Raw genomic sequence first — 24,950 nt, forward strand, 5'->3', positions numbered from 1 at the left:
CGGCCATTCAGTAGTGAGGAATGATCACAAGGTGGGCACACAACGGAGACAAGTACTTACGTACACCATGTGCCAGGATCTCTGGCCCAGCCCAGCCTCTTCTAGCCGATGAGGGCCGTAGAGGGCCCGCCCTTTGCCCGGGCTTCGCTCCGGGCGTCCCGCTCGCGTCCCGCGTTGCGGGCGTGGGGCCGCTTTGTAGCGCCGCCTGGCGCTAGATGGTGACGCGCTCCTATGCACGATAGCAGTGCCCCCTGGGAAAGCTAGTTCCTACTACCTGCGGCGCTGTTGCTTCTCGCGTCCCGGCAGGGAGGAACCAGCAGTGTGAGGCAGTCAGGTGCGTGGGCGTCCCGGTCAGCAAACAAACGTTCTCCCTCCTTGCGTGAGCCCTCACGGACCCGTCTGTAATGATCAGCAGTTCGCCCCTCTGGTCGGGCGTGGGGCCGCTTTGTAGCGCCGCCTGGCGCTAGATGGTGACGCGCTCCTATGCGCGATAGCAGTGCCCCCTGGGAAAGCTAGTTCCTACTACCTGCGGCGCTGTTGCTTCTCGCGTCCCGGCAGGGAGGAACCAGCAGTGTGAGGCAGTCAGGTGCGTGGGCGTCCCGGTCAGCAAACAAACGTTCTCCCTCCTTGCGTGAGCCCTCACGGACCCGTCTGTAATGATCAGCAGTTCGCCCCTCTGGTCGGGCGTGGGGCCGCTTTGTAGCGCCGCCTGGCGCTAGATGGTGACGCGCTCCTATGCGCGATAGCAGTGCCCCCTGGGAAAGCTAGTTCCTACTACCTGCGGCGCTGTTGCTTCTCGCGTCCCGGCAGGGAGGAACCAGCAGTGTGAGGCAGTCAGGTGCGTGGGCGTCCCGGTCAGCAAACAAACGTTCTCCCTCCTTGCGTGAGCCCTCACGGACCCGTCTGTAATGATCAGCAGTTCGCCCCTCTGGTCGGGCGTGGGGCCGCTTTGTAGCGCCGCCTGGCGCTAGATGGTGACGCGCTCCTATGCGCGATAGCAGTGCCCCCTGGGAAAGCTAGTTCCTACTACCTGCGGCGCTGTTGCTTCTCGCGTCCCGGCAGGGAGGAACCAGCAGTGTGAGGCAGTCAGGTGCGTGGGCGTCCCGGTCAGCAAACAAACGTTCTCCCTCCTTGCGTGAGCCCTCACGGACCCGTCTGTAATGATCAGCAGTTCGCCCCTCTGGTCGGGCGTGGGGCCGCTTTGTAGCGCCGCCTGGCGCTAGATGGTGACGCGCTCCTATGCGCGATAGCAGTGCCCCCTGGGAAATCTAGTTCCTACTACCTGCGGCGCTGTTGCTTCTCGCGTCCCGGCAGGGAGGAACCAGCAGTGTGAGGCAGTCAGGTGCGTGGGCGTCCCGGTCAGCAAACAAACGTTCTCCCTCCTTGCGTGAGCCCTCACGGACCCGTCTGTAATGATCAGCAGTTCCGCTCTATCACTCATTGCTGCTGAGCGTAGGGTAAAGAGGGAGGCTGTTCTGGCCCTTGAAACTGAGATCACTGCGCTTGAAAGTGAGCTGGGTGGGGATGACACGCCTGCATTGTTGCACACTTTGGAACTAAAACAAGCTGACTACAAAGCTTGTGTCACTGATGCTGCTAAGTTGATGCGAGCGAATCAACTAGGCCGACTGTATGATATGAGTGACAAAGCTAGCAAGCTCCTGGCATGGCTGGATAAGGCTGAACGAGCGAGTCGTGTTGAGCCTGTCATTGTTCGCGAATCCGGTGAGAGTGTCTCCGACCCTGGTGAAATTGTTGATTGCTTTGTGGACCACTTCCGGAAGGTTTAAACGCCGGTTAGTGAGCGGGATGAGGCTGATTCCAGGCTGCTACTGCGAGATATAGCTCTGCCTACTGTTTCGGAGGAAGATGGTCTTGTCCTGGAGGCCCCTTTTACCGTCGATGAGATTGCCCTTGCTATCCGATCTTTACGCTCGGGAAAGGCGATGGGCCCAAATGGGTTGCCCATTGAACTTTATAAGCTTTGTCCGGATAAGATGGCCGCCCATCTGCGCAACATGTTTCTCGAGGCGGTTGAGGCTGGAAGCCTCCCCCTCGAGAAGCGCCTAGCTACCATAGTGTTCATTTATAAGGTTGGCAAGCCTCGTGACCGCTGCACCTCCTACCGCCCCATCTCTCTGCTAAACGCGGAACCCAAAATCCTGGCCAAGGTTCTGGCCAATCGGTTGCTGAAGGTGATTTGCGACTTGATCCATCCGGATCAATCCGGTTTCATCCCGCATAGGAACACAGCCCTTAACCTGCGTAGGCTCCACAGTGTTCTTGCGAGGGCTCCAATTCTCGCCGAGCCGGCAGTGGTCGCCTCCTTGGACGCCACTATGGCTTTCGACACTATCGAATGGCCCTTTCTCTGGGCGGCTCTCGCTAAGTTTGGCTTTGGTCCTAACTTCATCGCATGGGTCAGGCTTCTTTACGAACGACCATTGGCTCAGGTTGTGGTAAATGGTAGATGCTCTGACCCCTTCCCATTAGGCCGTGGCACTCGTCAGGGCTGTCCGCTCTCCCCGCTTCTATTCGCATTGGCGCTTGAACCCCTTGCTGCGTGGCTTCGGTGGGAACCCTCTATTAAGGGGATCCGATGGTCTCCAGATCTTGAGGATCGTGTCTCCTTGTACGCTGATGACATCCTTCTCTATCTTACTTCCCCTCAAAAGTCGCTTAATGTTCTCTTCGACGTTCGACGTTCTTACGTCCTTTGGTAAGAACTCGGGATTAGTCATCAACTGGACCAAGTCCTGTGTTTACGTTATAGCCGGGGCGTTGCCACCTCTTCCTCGCAGGTTCCCCATATTGGTAGCGACTGACGGCTTCAAATATTTGGGGATCTATGTCTCTACGGTCTCTGCGGTCCGCTATGAGCGGAACTTGTATGCTCCGCTCCGCAGACTCAAGCAGGACGTGCGACGGCGTGAATTGCCCCTATCCCCATTGGGCCGAGCGGCACTCTTCAAAATGATGTCGCTCCCCCGATTTCTTTACGCCCTGCAGAATTTTTTCGATCCTGTCCCTGCTCGCTACTTCCGTGAGGTAGAGAGTTTACAGCGACAACTGATTTGGGATGGTCGTGCCCGTATTGCCTTGTCCAAGCTCACCCTCTCATGGTACGATGGTGGTATTGCGTTGCCGGATATTAGACGCTATTACTGGGCCTCACACCTGAGCGCTATCAACCATGCGACGTACTCTTCGGAACCTGCCCCCGCCTTTGCTTTGGATAAACTATTCCTGCCCGGTGGCAACTTTAATAGGGCTCTGTACTCAAAGTCACCCTTTCGACTCCTTACAGGCCCGACGAAGTGTGCAGTGCGGGCATGGAGAGACGCTACTGTGGCCACGGGCTGGGGTGGTAGGCTGACGCGTATGACGCCACTGTATGACTCAGATCGGTTGGGTAATCTGTGGAAGACGAAAGGTTTTGAGAAGTGGGACATGATTGGGATCAGTAAGGTGGAGGATCCGTGGGCACAGGGCGCTGTGAAATCCTTCGAGGTATTGAAACTGGAATACCGGCTCGATGATAGGGAACACTTCCGGTATATGCAGGTTCGACATGCCTTGTCCTCCGTCTTTCCCTCTGGTACCGATATCCCGCAGTCCTCCCCTTTGGAGGATCGTGTTTTAGACGGCCATGTCCCCGATAGCACTATTTCCTTAATATATAAAAAGCTTGTCAACAACAGGGCTGACCAACTTGAGAAACTTCGTGCTTCCTGGACGGTTGACGGGCTCGAACTCGACGACGAGGACTGGCATTCAGCTGTATCCTCCCCTAAGGAGGTGGCTATCCCGGCTCTGCTTCGTTTTGTCCAGCTGAAGATCCTCCACCGTGTGTATCTGACCGGAATGCGTCTGGTACGAATGGGTTTGGTTTCGGATGGACGGTGCAGGCGTGGATGTGGTATGGATGGTACCTTCCTTCATGTTCTGTGGGAATGCCCGATGATTGCGGCCTTTTGGTCTAGAGTGCATGATGTTATGGGTCGTGTCACCGGGATCCCCCTCCTTCCCGAAGCACGACGTTGCCTGCTCAATGTGTGGGAACCTTCGGATTGCAATGCTGCCCAGACGCTTTGGGTTACTTTGGGCAACATGGTCGCAAAGAGAGATATAGCGCAGCTCTGGGGCTCCCCTAGACTACCATTGCTCAGTGCCTGGAAAGAGAACATGGACTGGTGCATGTTCCGAGAAAAAACTGTATATGAGGCGCGGGGGCGTCCCAAGAAATGGTCCAGGGTCTGGGCTCAGTGGAATTCGTACCGCGGAGACATTTGCTCCCCTCCACTTGACTATGAGGTTCCTCTCCCCTCTTCTCCATGATTGACGTTCCGTTTCCAATTTCCAGTATAGCCTTTGCTTTCTCCCTCGTGCTCGCCCCCCCCTCGCCATATGTGTTCCTTTATTTATTAGCGTTCTTTCCCCCCTTCCCCCCCCTCCTGCGACCCTTGCCAGTATGATACCATGTGTTTGTGTGTTGTTGTTCTTTTCGACAAAATCATAAAATTAAACCTTTTTTATCCTATTTGATATGGTGCTATGTTCCATTTGACAATGTAGACTCGAGAGATTGCTTTAACAACGTACTGTCTCCAAATTTCCTTTTCAACCATCCGTTTATGTCATAGCGGCCGGCCCCGCGGGGTTGTAGGCAGACGCTGTGTATTGTGCATTTATAAATAAAGGTTTTAAAAAAATAATAATAATAAAATAAAGCATTAAAAACAAACATAACATGTCTGTGTTTTATTATATACACTTCCAGGCTACATAAAATGCAACAATAGAACCAGCCTCTGGAGTGTACTACACTCCATGCTGTCAAACAAATGCTCCAGCTTTGGGTGTGCTTTGGAAATGTTGAAAATCCTTGGGGTTCTAAATTCTGGGGAGCTGCTGCCTTCCTGCAACCCCAATCACGTTTTTAGAATATGTTGGTGTGTCCACTGCTTATTGTGGGACACCACAAAACCGAGAAAAATATGTAGAGTACATCCCTGTAGTGCATAATGGGACCTGCCTTCACCCTGAACATGAATTTTAGGTTGGCGCCTTTTTTACAGGTGCAAGGCCTCGCGCAGCACGTCCTTTCCCTTTTTAAATCTTTTTTTAAACGGAAGTGCCCGGTCCCACCTTGGCACCCCCCCTTGTTCAGTGCAGCTTGCAAAGTCCACCTAAGTTGCCCCAGTCGGCACGGGAGTTCGCAGCGTGCTTCTTTCCTGCCCGCTCCATGCAGGCATATTTTATCATATGTGACGGCCGCCTGCTCCTCCCAGGCATGGGGAGCGAAGCCCCTTGTTTCTTTCGGGGATGCGAGAGTTGGTCGCGCGGCGGTGCTCCTCTCAATCTTGCGCTGTCCCCTGGGAAAGTGAGGACTCTCGGTGGCAACTGAAGATGCGGGGAGGGGGGCCTCACACTCGTCCCCTTCCTGGGACAAACTAATAAACCAATCCGGCACTGACCCCCAGGCCCTGATCCAGCCCGGGTTAATTTTTCAAAGATGTGGCGTAGCCCGCATGCTTCAATCCTCGTTGTGGGTCAAAGGACACCAGCCTTAAAAAGGCCATAACTCTGGCCCCATTGGGCCAATTTGGACGATCCTGGGCTTTTCTACCCCTGGTGGCGAGACCTATCCACCAACAGGCCTCAAGATTGGTCTTCTTAGCAGGGAGTTGGTTCCATATCTTACTGCGCCAGCTTTCCTTCTGGTCATTGTCTGTGGTGCTCCTCCCCTCCTTTTGGGGTGCAAGAGTCCCGATCTTTCCCCCAATTGGTTCTCAGGGGGTGTAAGGAGTCTCACTGGCCCTTAGAGATACCCACTGGTCCTGGGTTCAATGGGGACAGAGTCCTTAGTCCCTTATGGTATCTGGGGATTTGCCCATCCAGATGTCCATGGCTGCTGTCGCACTTCCTGTAAAAAGCACCCTTACTCCTTTGTGCAATAGATTTTAAATGGGGGTGTAAGGTTCTAGCAGCTAGCCACCCCTGGCCAATCGTAGAGTGCTGTATCACCTATCCGCGCCTGCCTTTCCCCAAAACTTCAGAGAGGAGCCCACTCCTGTTTTGGCGCTAGTAATCTGGGCTTCCTCCTTTATTCAGTGGGTGTTGGTTGTCCTCAGCCCAATACAGTGTGACAGTTAATTAGCAAATGCAGAATTTCTTCCCCACCCCATCCTCCTCTGGAGCTGAGAGAAGCACTGTTAACCCCCTCCCTGTGGGGCTAATTTCCCCGCTGTGCGGGGGGGGGGGGGGCGTACTCAGCGCCCCAGTGCTTGTGACGAGCTCAGCTCGTCATGACCACGCCCGTTCCAATGGAACGCCCAGCACAGCAGGGGAATTATCCCTGCGTGGGCGCGGCACAACAGTCATGACGAGCTAGCATGGGAGAGGTTACTTACTCTCTGTGTGTGGGAAGGCCTATGTTCCATATGCTGAGGGGTAATGTAATTAACTTGGCCCAGCAGGCTTGATGCTGTCCTCTTTGGTAATAGGTAGAAATGTCTTTGTGTGATGATTGATACCGTCTTCCTGCAGATTGAAACCTCTTTGAAACATGAATATTGCTAAAAGCAAAACAAAATGAAACAGTAGTCCAACTAACACAAAAAAGCACAATCCACTAAAGAATGGAACGAAAGCTGTGGTTCAAGATCCACCGTGGTAGAAATAAAGATTCAGACAAAACAATTTACTAGGGACTTTTTGCTAAATCAACCTTTTTGCCGGACTTCCAGAACATTAGAACAAATCTCCCTCTTGCCTGCCATGGAAATGTTTGGAAAGTCTTACTGCGGACGACCTAAATGCGCTGCAGTGCACATTAATTGTAAACTGTACCTTAAACAGGTTCTAAACGACAATAACAATAATAGCTTGTTTTGTGGTTCTTTTACCTTTAATTTATTTTGTCGATCTGTAAACGTGTTCTTGTGAGTGAGCATTTTTTTATGCTGTATTTTTATTTATTTTCTGTTTTCAGCTAAATTAATGCTGACGATCCGTCGTTGTTTAAATGCCTGCATTCAGCGAGCAATGAAGGAGGCTAGAGGAGATGCTAATGAAGAGGAAGAAAGTGAAAAAGAAAATGCCAGTGTAAGTATGTTTGCTGTAGATGCACTATATGGAAATCATGCCCCGTACATCAGAAGTAGAACATGTTCACTCCAGTGTTTACATGCATGATGTTTATAGATTGACATAAAAAAATAGGCTGTTGCAGTGTTTGTGTTGTAATGTTCAAAATACTAGTGCAGTCCTATTTTTTAAACTTTACACTTCACAAGTACTTTTGCCTTTCAGGTCCTAGACGAGGTGTTATCAACTCACGACAGTGCATCCATGGCAAGTTTGTTGGAGATTGTGGTCATTCTTTGGAGAAGTATTCATAAGGCCTTGGATCAGAATGAAGAAGCCAAAACTTATACAATTGAGAAGTTTTCTACCGTGTTACCAGAGTATTTTAGAATATTTAAGGTAACATTTGTGCATTAAACATTTAATTGTTGATCTAAATATCTGTGATCAATTTTTACTAGCTCTTGTTAATCTTCTGTTGCTCACTGAGGCACAAACTGTAACCCATATTGGATGGCAGAGTGCACCACGGATGTTTAGGCAATTGCCTTCAGTCTTTCATGCCTAGTGCGTGCTTGATGCTATCTCAACACCTATGTTCTCTGTTTCTTTTGTTTATTTATTATGTTTCTTGAGATGGTGCTTAACCCGTTCCGTGCTCCCTCCCTGGTGCTGCGAACGACCGTTGGGCGACGCAGCCCCGCCCACCCTTTAGAACGCCCGCACTGCGGTGGAATTGCAGCTGCGGTTAAGGCATTAAAGACCCTGGAAACAGGGTGGCAGAGCAGTTTTCAGAATGTTATAGAATAATAGTGAACAAATAAATACAGATCATAAGGCAGGAAGTAACTATAAACTAACCAATACTTGGGCAAGTTGCAGTTTGTCTTCTGTGACTTTTGATCAATCTGGGTCTAGAAGCAGAAAGTTTTGCTTCAGCTTTTCCTGTGCACGTTGCACAGTTGCTTCCTGGGACCATTGGTTCATTGTCAGTATGATGCTTGCTGTGCTATGATCTCTAAACGATTAAAGACTCCTTAGTTGAGTCTTCTCAATATCACAGTCTGAGATCCATTTGTTTCATGCTGTGGGTCAGTAGGATAATACAGCCATATTGTACATTCTTGCACTAGAGTCTAGTGAATGATTATTGCAATATATTAAAGAAAGACCAGTGTGGTAATCGCTGTCCTATTCTTTGCAAGACAAGCAAAGGAGAAAATGAATAATATTGCATGTCTTGTAGCTGGTGTAATTGTTAATCTAGAAGGAGCACATGCATCCGGTCTGAGATCGTATGGCTTAAGTCTTGTGTATTACAAAAATATTATTCTCTTTTTGTTTGTGTCCTACCCTTGTCATAATTTGTAGAACAATTCTCTTCTGCTGGCCTCAAAAGTCCTTTGAGCTGACAGCTGTGGGTGTTTAACTATCTGTGGATTCAATATCAGTCTTTTTGTGCGTAAGCTTTTTTAGCATCAGAACACCAACCCTGCCAAATTGGCCCTTTTTACATCTTGCCTACACACAGCTTTAGCTACCTGTTGACAAAAGACCTATTGTTTTCTTTTTTGATTTAGATTCAACTTTGTTACGCCCCTTGCTCGTGATTCAATTGCTTTGCTGTTTACCTCTCTTCCCTTATCCTGATCTGATGGCTTTACACCCTAATGTGGTTGTCCCGCCAAAAAGTATTTTGGTCTTGCTGTGTTTTGACTGGATCATTTGTATCGTTCACTGCCGATGTCATGACCTTGCAGGCTTGAGGGACTATCTTTGTTTCTCCCTTTTGCCCATGCTCTGCTATAGGAAGCTGGGTACTTGTTGCAGTCCTCCCCATCCCACTTTTTGCCAGGTATTTGATGCTCCTTTGACTGAAGTGTACTGTGTTCTTGCTAACCAGGTCCCCAGTACCAGTGGTCTTTCCTAAAACTGTACGATTGTTCCCCCAATTGACAAAACCTTTATCACCCACTCTAGAAAATGGTACCCTGGTACCTAGGGCCTGCGATACTAAAGAGGGAACCTAAGGGCTGCAACACAAATTGTCACCCTAAGGGACCCCTCGCCAAGCACATGCAAGACTTCCATTGCAGGATGCGTGTCTTGGTGTATACAAAAGTGAAAACATGACATGACACACATCCCTGTGTGCCATGTTCCCTACCACTGCATGTGGTACCCGTAAGTTACCCCCACATCAGGCCTGACAGTCCTAAAGCATGGCAGTGGAATTCCTAAAGCCTGACGCTCAGGACATATTGTTTGGGGTCAAGGGCAACACGTTTTCATGTTTATTTTGTCCGTGGGACAAGTAAACCCAACCCCCTGCTTCACTAACCCTTTGGCTGCTCAAACTTGTATTTATAGTTAATTAATGCAGAGCAAACACAAGGAGATGATGGACGAAGCGCCGAAACCTTTAAAATGCTCACCCCCAGTCACAGATCTGGGTTGAATCCATCATCGTTCTTTAGTTCTCTTTGCCACCCCAGTTCAGACCTAGCCATATGGAAATCCGCCTTGACCCTGTTCGTGATAGGACCAGTTCAGCCCGAACTGACAAGCCAGGTCTTCCCTGAAACGAAAACAAGAATCCTTTATTATTAGGGTGAGTGCTCTAAGGAAATGTAAGCTCTGACTGCAGCTGGTAAAAACCCCTAAACATGCGAGTTAGTAGGCTTGCACAGGATCAAAAGGGCATTTCAACCCTGGAACTATTGCTTACTGCTACCTCCAGCTCCAGTATCTGCAGAAAGGTGGCAAAATAAGAGACTCTTGTATTCAAACCCGTTAATAGTAGGAGTCCATTCATAATCAGAGATACTATTATCAAAGCTCCGATGTAATTAGAATGATGCCATAATTGTTGCTGCTCAGTGTGGCACCAAAGAGACATGGATTTTTTTACAGGACAAGTAGATTTATGAAGCAACCTGTTTCATGGACATGTAGATATTTGATTAATTCCACACCCCTACAGGGTGCTTAGTACTACATGTGAGGGCATACCTGCATGAGCAGGTGTGCCCCTGTGCTGGTCCGTTCCATTACTGCCAGTACATGTGACCATGGAAGCCATGGAAAAACATGTGCTGGACATTAGTGAAAACTAGTTCCCCAGCTACATGATAGCTTCATTGAAAATAGGGATGTTTAGTATCAAACATCTCTTATTGGTAAACCCACACAGATGCTAGTTTTGGGTTTACCAACACATGCACCCAGAGGGCACCTTAGAGGTGCCCTTTGAAAATCTAGCAGCCTATGGTGTGGTGCTGACTGGTTTCTGTCAGCCTGCCACCTGAAACACTGTTCTGACCTAGGGTGAAAGCCTTTGCTCTCAGGTGACCCAGAACAAAAAAAAAAAGTCTGTCTGTAAAGAATGTGTAATACCCCCTCCTACAGGATGAAATGATGATTAGTCTCCTTGGGCCATGGAGCTTCAAAGAAGCTGCCCCCTGTGGAATGAGAATCTGGCTCCTCCAAGGAAAGGAAGCAACGCCCGTCCCCCCCCCCCTCCCCCCCTTCCAACCGCCTGTCCTGAGCCACTTTGGCACCTGGACAGGCGGGAGAATTTACTAGTCAGGTAGGCGTGCCACCTCCAGGCTAGTATCACCCCCAAGGTGGGCTATTGTGAGTTGCACATGATTTAATACCCTAAACTCAGTATTTAGGGGAACCCCTGCCTCTAGAAAAGCAGATCCGGACGACTTACTAAGAAGGATATGAAGAGCTGTAAAAGCAGAAGACTGAAGAGGGCACCTGGCTCTGCTCCAGGCCTGCTGTCTTATCTGTCGAATCTGTGTCAAAGACCGCTCGTCCTGCAATAAAGACCAAGACTTCCCGAGGTATATAGTGTGACTATTCCCTGCATCCTACAAAAACTCCAAAAGAAAAGACTCTGAGGCCTCCAGAACCACCAAAACCTAACACCCGAAGTCATCACTGCACCTGTCCTCTCTGGCCTGAGTTGAAGTGAGCCACCGATACCAATGAGGCTCCCCAGCGCTTCAGAGCTCCAGGCCATAGTGGTTTCACCCCTTGTAACTCCCCAATGTCTCCTGCAGCCTCAGCACGCAGGCCCCCTTGACTGTACTCGGTAAGAGAAACCTGGCAACTAAAGACATCTTTGCATCCGTTGTCCCTGGGCCGCAGAGAAGAGGACCTCAGGTGTCCTTCTGTCTCTCCACTTCACAAGCCTTGAACCCTCTTGTTAGTTCACCCCAACTGAATTTCAGCCAGAGCCTGCAGCTTCTTTTTACAGAGACCGATCCCCATTGAAACGCGTTGGGCTCCTGATGCTGATTTGCAACTGCACCCTGCCGCCTCATGCCTCTGGTGGTGTACTGTTGGTACTGCCTAGGATCCTGCCCACCACTCACCTTAACTCCTGCAGATTGAACTTGTAAGTCGATGTACTGTACCTGTTTGCAGAACTTGTTCTTCCTTCCATAGGATAACATTGCATCACTCAGAAATTGCAGTGTCAATAACTCACTTACCTGAACAATATTTCTCTGATGCCAAATCGTATATAAAGGTACTTGGCATTTTTATAAATTGGTGTGGATCTCCTCCTTGAATCGTGCTGTCCTTTATTAATCATTGTGTGTATTTTGCAAATGTCTTGCACTCCTTTGTCTTAAGCCTAAGGCTGCTTGTAGGAAGCTGGCTCTGTATGTTTTATTACCACAAGGTGGTTATACGTGCACAGAGTTCAGGGTTTTCCAAAAAGTGTACAGGGCTCAATGTAAAACCCAAAGTGCTCTATAAGTATTAGTGTAGGCGAGCAACCGTAGGCCTAACACAGAGGAGTGCAAGATATTCATTGCCTAATTTATCAATAATGGACACACAACACAAGAAGGAGAACTTTTCAGCACACTTCAATGTTATCCTATAGGAAAAAAGTATCACAGTTAAACAGGTAAGTAATGCACTTAAAATCAGTTTTCGGAACCAAAAATCAGCCTGCGCCAAGGATCAGGTGAGTACCAAAACTGCACCACCAGCGGCAAATGGGTGGCCAGGTGCAGAAATCGAAATTGTAGTTCGGTCCAATGCTTTTCAACAGACTGGGGTTGCCTGGAGCCACCATGCGTACAGGTAAGTAGGTCAGTGGCAGCGGCCAAGCTTTGGGAGTTAGATTAAGCACAGGGTTGGGGCAGTGGACAAAGCAGCACCAAACATAAACCACCGGTGGCACAGGGGTGGCTCTGTGCATTTTCGATGTCTGGTGCCCAATACTTTTCTATGAGGATTCTTCTTTTGGCACAGAGTCTGCAGGTGTGGCAACAGAGGTTACAGGGGGAAGATCAACGACAGCAGGGGTAAGTAGAGATGTAGGAGGGTCGTAGGGGCTCTTTTGGTTCAGGTCAATGGTGCCTTTTGACGATGGAGTCTTCTTGCTGGAGCCAGGCATGGTCAGGGAGAGCCTCTGGATTCACACTGCAGGCGCGGGCATGCAGATCAGGAGAGGTCAGCCAGCACTGGACACGAGGTCAGGATCGCTGAGGAGACTTCACTGCACAAGTGAGCTACTTGGGTCGTGGGCGTTGTGTGCAGAGTGGGCAGGAGATGCGGGTCCCCCTGGATCCATGGTCCTTGGAGTTTGTTTCTACTTGGACAGACCTGCTGTCTATAGGAGATTGGAGTCTTTTTCGATGGCAGCAGTCCTCCCACGGGTTTCAGAGGTCACTGGCTGCAAGACTGGTTGCAGGTTCACAGAAGCTAGAGGCAAGTGATAGGTCAGGGGCCAAGGCAGTCGTCGTCTTTAGTTTTCTCTGCAGGGTTGTCTTCTTGATCCGTAGGCCATCACAGATATGGATTCTATGTCTGGGGGAGCCACCTAAATGCTAGCTTTATGGGTGGTTTAGGAGAGTAACAGGTGGGGCCAATGGGCACCTTACCTTGGGTGACTACACCATCTATTATGCCACCCTCCTGTGGTATGGGGCATAGACCTAGCCCGATTGGAGCCCCCCCCCCCCAATCTTCAAGATGGTGGGGACTGAAAGATGTGCTTCACCTCGCCTCCCCCACCTTAGAGTTTGCATTGGCAAAGGTAGGCACACCACATATTCTATTGTTTCCCGCCAGTTCAAAGGCCTGCTGCCTTTGTAATGAAACCCCCAGTGTCTGGGGGTTGCATTACAAGGGCCTCAGGCCTTTGAAGATTCCCTCTTCGAGCACAGACCCATCCTGGGTAGGAGGTGTGGCACCTCTGCCCAGGATGTGCATTGCTTCTGGTCCCAGAGAGCGGGGGTTTTCTACCTGGGGGTTCAGAAACATGTCTGGTGGTGGCTGGCTGCCTACAGCCGGTCAGAGACCTCACCAGGGTTGATATGTTTTCAGGGGGCACCCCTGAGGTGCGCTCTGGGTACATGGTACAATAAATCCCACACCTGCATCAGTGTGAAGTTATTGAAAGGAGTATTTTAGCACCAAATACTACTGCGTTTAGTGAAGCCATCCTGGTGCTGTGGAACTCGAGTTTCCAGCCCATGTACTCTTTATGGCTTCCCTGGCACTTGCAGTATTAAGGCATGGATCCCAATATTGTAGGGGCATATCTGCTCATGCAGCTATGCCCTCACCTGTGGTATAGTATGCCATGCATTAGGACTGTGAGGCCTGCTAGAGAGGTGACTTACCTATGCCTTCAGACATTGCTGGCTGGCTGGCATGGCACCCAGGCAGGGTGCCATATTGACTTTGTTGGTTTCTCTCTCACAAGCTCGTGCAAGTGGCAGTATCATGGTCTCCACCTTCCAGGCCTTACGTACCCAGGGTATCATGTACTAGGCACCTACAGGGGGTAGAAGTACCAACTAGGGGTTTGTTTTTAAGGAAGAATCACTGGCACGGGGGACTGGTTGGCATGGACTTTGTGCTCTACAATCGAAAACACATCAAAACCAGGCAAAATTGGGAGCCAACAATGCGAAAAGAGGGACTTTCTCACACTGCTTGACAACATTACTCCCCAAGAGAGCACTTTGGGATTGCATAGCAAGCCCCTGTCCACTTACAAGGGAACCTCTGGACTCTTTACACAGAATATCAACTTAATGATATATCACATAATGAGCCAGCTTCCTACGCCCGTTTTCACTCCGGCGCTACTATCTTTATTTAAAAACTATGCATGCCCCTGAGCCCGCTTGACCTCTCAGACCTTTTGCTTTGTCTACCAACCACTTCTCTACATGTGAACTTTTATCTTTGCATGCTTTTTTAAACCGCGGCACATGTCTGCCATTTTGCAGTACTTTTTCATTTGCCTTAAAAAACAAAATCCAAGATGGCTCCTATTCAAATGCATGTCATCCATCTTAAAATGTGTTTTGTAAAAGCAATTCAAAATGCATTCTAAGATTGCCACCATATGCATTCATGAATGAACAGGCATGCACTGCAGCCATTATAGGATTATTTTTCTTACAAGATGGTCGTCTGTGCTTGTGCATGCATGAAGACCTTGTTGGGCAGAGGGGGAGGGGAGGGGGGGGAGAAAGGGAGCACAGCCAGTTCATTGGTACCTGGGCTGGGGCACTCTGGTGCAGAGTTGAAAGGTCGGCTGCACTCTGTGCGCCTTAGAACCTTGCGGTAGTCGGTCTCACCAGTTGAGGGTGCAAAATCGGGACAGCTGGGCCAATCTGGAAGTGGATCTCTGTGGTGCGGACGTCGCTCGATGACTGCTTTGGCTTGGATGTGTTGAAGCCCTGACTGGACTCGGCCTTCTTTTGCTGCCAGTGGTCCGGTACCCCTGGTATTGGCCCTGTGCGACTGGTTGGTCCGAGTGTCCTCTCACTTGGCAGGCAGTGTTTGGCGCTAAATGTCCACAGCAGTCTTCAGTTCATGCGGTGCTCAGATCTGTCCAGTCTGAGTTCCGGGTGTCAGTGATGCCACCTAAATACTAAATTTTTGCAGCGTGAATCTTTCTGGATTCACTATGCTGTGCATTATCCCGCCATCTAGTGGTTGGGTCCGGAATCGTAGTATTTTTTTTCCTCTTTTTTTCGTGGCCCATGTGGGCGTCGACATCTCTCCATTTGGTGTCCTTCGTGACGTCGATGCACTACCGGAGGAAGCTCCCACCTTTGGTCGCAATCTTCAGATTCTTTTTTCCGCCGTTGGGTCTGCATCACGGAAGAGTTGCAGAAACTTTTGAATACTAAATCAACGAAAATCTGCAAAAAAACCTGCGAAAATTGGAGAATTCAGCAACGACTGCAGGCCGGACAACCGGGACGACAAAGCAGACAGAAAGAAACCACGAACTTAGACGCCCAACGGAAAATGCTCACACAGGGGACTCCATTCAAATTCTGCAACAATTGCCACCACAAGTACGCGCAGAAGGACCAGCAGCCACTTTGCAACCTCTGCCAGCTGCTCGACCATCGAAGCGAAGACTGCAACTGTGGTGTGGCTCACTGGTTAGAGGCGGCAGACCGGTAAGCAGAGAACGGCCCGGGACCAGGGTTCAATTCCCGACGCGGCAGGGTCGTGGACCAGGGTCAAAACGGACTCGATAATTCTCGCCTCGGTGTCTACTCTAACCAGGGAGCACACTCGGCAACTCTGGGCATTAAGCTTGCCTCATCTCTACAACGGCCCCCACAGACGCCGGGGATGTCTGGTTTCACCTTGGAGATACCCAGAAAGGGACCATCTCACAGGGAAAACCAGGACGGGTTCCCCAGCGGTCTTCAGAGCCAAGATACTCCATGGAGTCGCAGTGCGCTTTACAAGTACACCCACATTTACATTTACATTTACAACGCCTTCTCAGCGTTCACACCGAAGACCCTCAGAGTTCGGGAGAGACAGCGAAGGGCGAACTACAACATTCAGGGGCCTCTCCAGTGGGGAAAAGGACAACATCGCGGAGTTAACAGAAGACTGCACGGTCGTCGAGACCGATAAGAAGTCGGCGAAGGAGGTAAGAGTCATCAACCCAAAGACCCCCAACCGACTCTCGAGAGAGTGATGCAAAGTCCTCGAAAGGGGCGCTGCAGTCGAAGCTCTCGACGCCCGCAGCTGCACCCAAGGACAAACAGCCCAGTGGGTCCTTCGAAAAGGACTCCCAGCCAGCGAAAACTCAGGAGAAACTTAGGTCATCAAAGCCAGTCTTGAAAAGGACTGCCTGACGCCGAGGGAAAAAGAATTAAAGGAGACTTCGAGGTCGACGACCACGAAGCAAAGCCCCGGAGCTCTTGACGCCGAACAGGCGGCCAAGTTAGAGAAAAAGAGAAGGCTCGAGGCCGTAATGGCAAACATCCTCCAGCGAAAGAATGATTTTAACGACTGGATGAGCCAGTACACCATTCCTTCGAGGCCCGCAGCCGAAGCAGAGCTCGAAGAGGGGGTCGAGGACCCATATCCGCTGGAACCTGCCGAAGAACAGGAGGAAGAGGGCCTAGATTACTTTGAGGCAGAAGGCGAAGAGGATCAACAGACCTACCAGGACTCGACATTCTCGGAGGCGCAAGACCTGGAGTGGCAGGATCTTGATGCCGAAAACCTGGAAGAGGGTGTAGAGTCATAGCCTTTGAGGCCTTGCCGCTGGACGACATTGCCATATACAATATGGTCATAAAGAATGCTGCAGCCACTTATGGAGTGAAACTAGAGGAGGAAAGGCCCAAATTTTGTTTTCTCCTGGAAACTCTGCTTCCAACACAGACCAGGAGCCAATTTCTTCCCATGCTCCCAAGTGTGATGGACCAGGTTAGGGAGGCCTTCAGGGAGCCAGCTATATGCAAGTCAGTGACTCCAAGGACAGAGAAGAAATATAAACATGCCTCACAAGACCCAGCATATATTCAGGGATCAGTACCTGCTGACTTGATAATAGCATCAACAGCTAGGAAGAGGGCCAACGTGCCCACTAACTCCGGACCACCTCCAGACAAGGAGAGCAGGAGGATGGATCTCACAGGAAGGAAGATGGAGAGGAGTGCGGCGATTCAATGGCGCATCACCAACTGAAATGCCTTGATTAACAGACATGCCTACCAGCATTGGTAGGAAGTCGGCCAACTGCTCAAACATCTCCTGGAGCAGTACCAACAGAGGGCACACCACCTCGTGGAAGAAGGCTGGAACATGGCTAACGCATGCCTGAAATCGGGGTTACGTAGAGAAGGCATGCCTGGCTGAGGATCTCGGGGTTCAAGCGAGAAGTCCAAAACAACATCCTGAACACACCCTTCAACGGAGAACAACTGTTCGGCACTCCGGTTGACGAAAAACTTACGCAGCTAAAAAAGGACAATGAAACAGCAAGGTCCATGGGAGCGCTGCAGTTCAGGGGGATGAAAAGGGGCACCCCCCCAAGGAGACCAGCAGGCAGAGGAAACAGCCAGCCGGAAATATCACATCAAGGCTTCCAACAGGGTTACCAAGGAGGCAACCAGACACAGCAACTGGCACAGCAACAACAAAACTGTCAGTACCAGCCTTGGGGCCAATCCTTTTCGAGGGCGCTCGAACGGATGAGGTCAGACAAGAAGGGGAGGGCAGCAACCCACCTCAAAGTGACTCTGCTGTAAGAAGGACACCCACCCACACCACACCTTGAGGGGTGACAATACAAGGAAAAAGACAAACTATTACTACCACTAGACAAATAGTTCCACAAGCACATAACACCTGTAGGAGGCAGAATCAGACACTTCTTCCAGCAGTGGAAGAAGGTCCCAACCGACAAATGGATACTAAACGTCCTACAACACGGCTATTGCATAGAACTAGAAAAGCCACCTCCAAACAGGAAGCCAAACTACAAGGCACACTCTACAGCAGAACTATCACTCTTGCTGCTAGAGGCACAGGAGCTCCTAAAGAAGGAGGCAATAGAGACGGTGCCATACAACGAAAGAAACAAGGGGGTCTACTCCAACTACTTCCTCGTACCAAAGGTAGACGTTAAGACCTATCCTGGACCTACGGTTCTTAAACAAATTCGTAAAGACTCAAAGGTTCAAGATGACATCTTTGCAAGAAGTAATACCCCAGATACAGGAAGGGGATTACATGTCAACTATAGACCTAAAGGACGCTTACCTACACATCGACATGAACAAAAGAGAAAAACGCTTACTAAGATTTGTGATCAAGGAAACACACTACCAGTTCACAGTCCTAGCATTCGGCCTAAAGTCCACATAAAGGGTGTTCACAAAATGCATAGCTGCGATAGCACACCTACCGAGGCAGGGGATACTCGTATACCCATACCGCGACGACTGGCTGGTAAAGGCGAACTAATACAGACAATTCAAACAACACATTCAGCAGGTTACTCCAATGCTAATGCAACTAGGGTTTTCAATACATTGGGGAAAATCCTCGACAGAACCAGAACAGGTGAAGATATTCCTTGGGGCAGAAATCGACAAGTTTCAGGGAAAGGTGTTCCCCAGCATGAGGAGAACACAGGCACTACTGAAGGAAACACTTCGCTACCACAAGGGGCAAGTTCTGACAGTGAGGACGGTAAGCAAGCTCATGGGAATGATGGCGTCATGCATACACCTAGTTCCAAATATTCAACTCCACATGAGACCATTCCAAGAATGGCTTCAACAGCAATAGTCACAAGCAACAGGGAGTTGGGAAGATCTAGTGGTTGTCACACACACAGTGCGGCAGGAAATAGAGTGATGGAACAAAGAAAGCATAGCACAGGGGAAGCCATTCACGCCACCAACTCCAACGGTGACCATCCCAACAGATGCCTCCCACCTAGGGCGGGGAGTGCACATGAACCAACTAAAAGTGAGGGGGTTATGGACACAGAAAGATGCGGGGAAACACATCAACTACCTAGATCTAAAGACAGTGTTCCTAGCCTTAAAAGCATTTCAGAAGGAGCTGTACGGGAACAAGGTGTTGATCCAAACAGACAACACCACAACCATGTTCTACATCAACAAGCAAGGGGGAACACACTCAGTAGCGCTAAGGACAATGTGGAAGCAGACAAACTCAGCAGACAGACGTCCGCATCCCACGACTTCGAGATCAACCAGCAGGAAGTAGAGAAAATATTCCAAAGGTGGGGAACACCGCAAATAGACCTATTTGCAACTCACCAGAATGCAAAATGCCAACACTTCTCATTCATACAACCAGACCATTGGTCTCAAGGGAATGCGCTATGGATAAGTTGGTCAAAGACATTTGCATACGCTTTTCCCCCTATACCACTGATACACAGGGTACTCAACAAATGCAGGATCAGCAACATGACGCTAATTCTGATAGCACCTCAGTGGGCCAGACATTCCTGGTTCTCACAGATAGTAGAAATGGCACAGGAACCAGCACACAGGTTCCCAAAAAGAAGAGACTTGTTAACAATGCAAAACTGAAAGGTACTGCACCCAGAGAGCCTCAGCCTAGCAGCATGACTCCTGAAGACCTAGAATTTGCACACCTCAAACTACCAGCAAGTACCATGGCAGTACTCAGAGAAGCGAGGAGACCGACAACAAGGAAGTGCCACATAGCAAAATGGAAAAGGTTCTCCCAATGGTGCATCAAGGAGAAACTACAACGGAACATCACAAGGGAATCCACAGTACTAAAATACTTAACGTACCTGCTACAAAGCTAAGCTACACACCCCTAAGGGTGCACTTAGCGGCAATAGTGGCTTACACGAGGGGAGAAACAGGGAAGAGTTTCTTCACCTCCCAAGTTGTGAACAGATTTCTGGAAGGAGCTAAAAGAATCACATCCCCAAAAAGTATGCCAGCATCAACATGGAACCTCAACGTGGTGCTAACTTAATTAATGGAGGTGCCCTTTGAACCTATTCACTAGGCAACATTACACATGCTCACGCTTAAGACGGTTTTCTTAGTGTCCATCACGTCGCTACGAAGAGTAAGTGAATTATAAGCGCTAACATTCCAAGAGCCCTACCTACAAATACACAGCGATGGATTGTAATGAGAACAGACCCACACTTCATGCCAAAGCTGGTGTCTCAATTCCACACTAACCAAACAACCTAGATTTCTAGTTTTTTCCAAAAACCTACTACAAGCACAGAAAGGACGCTGCACACACTGGACGCCAGAAGGGCTGTCATGCACTATATCGAAAGGACAAAAGAGTGCAGGAAAACAAAACAGTGTTTTGTACCCTTTTGCCAGCAGTTTTTTGGGACGGCCAGTCGCCAAAAACACCATTGCACGGTGGATTGGACATGCAATTCAACTCTGCCACAAGCGGGCAGGACAAGAGTTACAAGGATCAGCTCAAGCTCAAGCTTACTCTACCAGGAAGACGAGAGCAACAATTGTGTTTCTAGCAAACACACCTATTCAAGACATTTGCCAAGCTGCAACATGGTCTTCAGTGCACACATTCACTAAGAACTACTGTGTGGCTATTCAGATGAATAAGGAAGCACAAGTGGGACAGAAGGTCCTAACACATTTCCAGTAACAAGTGCTCATCTTCCACCCAACCACCACAATAAGGACAAACCGCTAGTAAGTCCTGAAGGATTTGCACTGCAAAACGTATAGTTTCTTACCGGTCGGTGTAGTTTTGCAGCTTGAAAACTTTCTGGATTTGCTAGCGATCCCACCCTTCTCAGCCATAAAGATAAGACAGGAGGATTGAATTGCAATCCTAACTAAATCGATCAACAAAGGAAGATAACACAAGACAAGAAAAAAGAATCCAAAGATCAGACCCCCCAGGATATAGGGGCATGGATTAGCAAATTTAGCGGCACAAATATGGAAATTTTAGCGGCGCAAAATTGGAAATTTAGCGGCTTTTTTGCGGCCCTTTATTTTACTCATAATCCTTCATTTTCAGCCTTAAATCAATGGAAACTGTTTTAGCAGAGTATTCCACTTTGAATCGGCAACCTGGGATAAGGAACAGAGGAATCAGTCCACAGGTGAAGGCTCCTTAACCATCGCCTCCCCCTCCACACACCCACCAGGCATTTCCGCTCTGCCCAACTGGCCCTGGCCCCCACCCCACGGGTCTACAAGACCACAGCTGGAGGAAGATCCTTCTGCTACCTTGCTGCGAGGGCTTGGAACTCCCTGACTCTACATCCCAGCCAATCACCGTCTCGCCTCAATTCAGGAAGGATCTCAAGATCTTGCTCTTCGACTGAACCGCAGATTCACTCCACCCAATCAGCAACTTGAGACCCTAGCGGGTGAGTAGTCGTGCTTTACAGTTGACGCTTTCAGCAGTTTTGCAGCAAACCGCAAAATCGCGAAATCCTGGAGGGTCTGGATAGGAGGCTGTACCAGGTATGTGTTGGCTGCAGCTGTGTATATCATATTGTAGCTGCAATTAATTGGTCACGCCTGGGGCTATGACAAGTACCTGGCATAGAAAACAAGGTCCAGGAGATGTAAGAAGCTAAAGAGGAAAGACAGCAGAGGAGGGCTGGAGCTAGCAGGAGCGGAAAGGCTCAGAAGTGTGGGAAGGATGGGAGAGGATGGATTCATGACCTACCAGAGAGATAAAAGTGTAGAAGATATTATGTAGCAGCCCTAATATAGGTCCTGGACAGCAAGCACACCTTCCTTCTGTGTAACGCCTTCAGGTAGAGTATCCCCTGCAGCCTTACCCTACAGGCTCATCGCCAACCAACCAGGAGGCGGAGAGGAGGGACAGCTAGAAGAAGTGTTAGTTTCTCTGAGTGTTAAGGTCTCTGGGAAGCCTGAGGGGTCTTGGCTTGTAGAGAAGCCTCCTACAAGGGGCTGGTGGCTTGCCCCTAACCCAGTTAGTCTAGTGTGGCCTGAGTTACCTTTCCGTGCTCAAGATCACACCCTCGCCGGCTGTTACGGTGAGACCAGTTCAGGCGCATGAGGTCACAGTGCACAAACAGATGGCTGTTTCACTCTAAGGTTTCCTGAGCAAGAAAAAGCACAAGGTAATTTATTGGTGTAATATATGTTGTAGTGCATTGGGGTATGTCTATGGTGCGTCTCTTTAAAGTCATTTAGTCTGTCCCCTGGGGAGAACTGTAGAGGCTGTGATATCCTAGTGGAATGAGCCCACATACCTTCCAGATGAACCTTTCATGCAAGTTGACAGCAAAACTTTATGCAAAGAGGAATCCTACTAAAAATAGTTTGCTTTGAAATTGCTTTATCCTTATTAGCATAGAGAAACCGACAAACAACTCCTCATTCCTTGATGAAGTCAACAAGCAAACTCTAGCTATTCTGTGGTCTAAAAGCTGCAGACAGTACTATTGTTGAGGAGGATGATAAAAAGATGGAGGCATAACCTTTCTGTAACTAATACAAATCGAAAATCTCCTTCAAAAGAATGACAGTCACATTGGGAGCAACACAAGCGTGTGACTGAGTTCTGTGGCGACAGTGCAAGCAATTTGATGAATGTGGAAGCTAAAACAATAGTCACCAAAAATACAGTTTTTATATTAAGAGGCTAAAAAGACTAGAATACATTGGCTCCACAAGAGAATCCATAAAAAATCTCTGGATCACATTAAGCTTCCAGGGAAAGTGGACCTTAGTGAGGAAGTTTTCTGGAGACCCTTCAATATGTATTAGAGCGAACCTTGTTCAGGGGGAATTTTGAATTTAAAGTGGAAAAAAAATAACCTCGTATTGTCCATACATTGAGGTTCTTCTTTACCAAGAAAGGAACAAAGTCCGAAATTAGAAGTACCCTGAAAGAAAATCTGTCTTCCCTATTGTCAGAGCTTCAGGAGGAAAACCTTCGCTGATAGGTGAAATTGATTGATTTGCATCACCCCCTCTCCTGTTGAGACTGAAGGTGTTTCTGTTTATTTAGGTGTTCTGTATAGACATTAAATGTCTATTCACCTGTACATGCAGAACATTGAGGGTGCTAAAAGACGCTGTAACTGTGAAGAAGAGTCCCCAACAAAAAGGACAGTGGGGCTGTGTCTGGTGAGCCCTTAATCTCTGCAGTGACCCCCTAAAGCAGAGGTCTTCAAACTTTTTGATGCCGAGACCCCCCTGTCAAAAATTATTAGGCGTAAGGACCCCCTCCTGGCAAAAATGTATAGAACTTGGTCCTCCTCATCATTGCCAACTATCCATCGGCGGCTGGCTCAAGTAAGCGTGGTGAAGCGGGCTAGGGTGCAGCAGAGGGGGAAGCAGACGGATGACAGAATAGGCATTTTTTCTTTATTTAATTATACCTATTCCCTTGTCTGTGGACTTCCCCATCCCCAATTCCCACAGCACATCATTTTAACATTGGAGGAAATAAATTGAACAATGTTTAGCAAACCAAAGGTCAGTGAGCCAAAGGCATGGCTAAAAACAACGTGCCTCATTAATGAGGCCTTCGCGTAGGGCAGCACCTCAGTCTTCTTGCTGCGCTGCCCTGCATCAATATGAAAGGGCAGGAATACACCTTATTTATTAAATATGGTACATTCCTGTCCTATCTGTATGCGTTGGTGCACAAATTGCTGCATAGCTCCAACATAGGCAGGATTGCTTTTGTGCACAAAAACAGTCCAGAGAGGGGGTTTCCTCTTTCTATGTGTGCCGCTGCAGCACACATGGAAAGAGTAAAAAAATGAGGAGAAATGAAAACATTTCTCCTCGTTTCGCCTGCTTTGGGGAGGAGTATGGTTTTGGTGCTGTCCTAGGTTTACATGGTTTTCAAATCTGGGGAGCGTCAAAATCCATGGGAGTTGCATGGGAACACCCACTGCAATGCCCATTGAACGCCTACTGGACATAGAGTAAGGCAACGCAGTGACTTGCCCTTCCTTGCATTATTCCATATCCATGCCATACAAAGCCACGCAGGGTGACTTTGCCTCACCTCATAGATATGATTGAGACTCTGTGCCGCCGAAGCTTAAAAAATGTTTACGCTCCGGCAGCTCAAGCATCTCATAAATCAGCCCCAAAATATTTTGTTCGTTTTTAGGTTTTTCAACATCAGGTAGCTACTTATAAAATAATAGGTAGCTTAAATGAAAAATAAATGTAAAAGTTGTTACTCAGTGGGAAATGCACTATATAGTACATTATGAAACTTCTTTTATTTGATGCACTGCAGAGGGCTGTGAGTAGCCAGACAGCCACAGAATCAAATTTGGTCGTTGCAGTGGAGAATAGTGTATTTTTATTGCTATAAGTGCATGAAAAGAAAGCACTGTGAATGTGTACGTCAATATTTTGTAATTGCATTACACGTTATGATAGACAGCTACAAACTGCAAATAGCATTAGGATAAAACAGAGTTTCCAAAATGTAGATTTGAGTAATATCAGATCATTAGTGATGCATTTTTTTGCATAACTGTCCCTCAACACCTCCTCAGGGGTACTAAGCCATGAGTAAATACAGTTATGGAGTTATGGTTAAAAGCATGCACTTCAGAGCCCTGTGCTAAACGGCAAACAAAAAAACCAACAAAAAACACATCTTTGCCATCATAGTGCAACTGAAGCCAGAACCCCTCCCAAACATCCTTTACATTTGCAGATTCACTTCTAGCACACACTTGTATTTCCTTCAGGCGAGCAGGGACCCTGGAAAGAAGGCTTGTTTTACCTGTCTGCTGGGCCTCTTCGTTTTCAGCACGAGACTCGATTTACTTCAGCTGAAGTATTTTAATGATCACGGTGTCTTTGTCCAAAGGATTAGCACATGTTTTGTATACCAGGCAGAAGTTAGGCCTGGAAAGGCGCGACCCCCTTCCCAGGACTCCGTGGCCCCCCTGGGGGTCGCGCCCCACAGATTGAAGACCTCTGCCCTAAAGGCTTAAAACCAGGCAAGAATGGTCCTCTTCTGTATGTGAGTGGCGGTAATTCAGAGATGCAATCGGCTAACAGAGGTTC

The 24,950-nt window shown here is 48.7% G+C and overlaps 1 protein-coding gene across 1 annotated transcript in view; it reads left to right on the top strand.

Moving 5' to 3' along the window:
* The window catches only part of LOC147669133 (condensin-2 complex subunit G2-like), a 399,698-nt gene that overhangs the window by 143,310 nt on the left and 231,438 nt on the right, over positions 1 to 24,950 (top strand). The window contains exons 15-16 of the mRNA XM_086948201.1: positions 6,995 to 7,107; positions 7,315 to 7,488. Of these exons, the coding sequence (XP_086804327.1) occupies positions 6,995 to 7,107; positions 7,315 to 7,488 (287 nt within the window). The remainder of the gene's footprint in view (positions 1 to 6,994; positions 7,108 to 7,314; positions 7,489 to 24,950) is intronic.

The sequence above is a fragment of the Lissotriton vulgaris genome, unplaced genomic scaffold, assembly GCF_964263255.1.
Source record: "Lissotriton vulgaris unplaced genomic scaffold, aLisVul1.2 SCAFFOLD_836, whole genome shotgun sequence".
In the NCBI taxonomy this organism is placed as follows: domain Eukaryota; kingdom Metazoa; phylum Chordata; class Amphibia; order Caudata; family Salamandridae; genus Lissotriton; species Lissotriton vulgaris.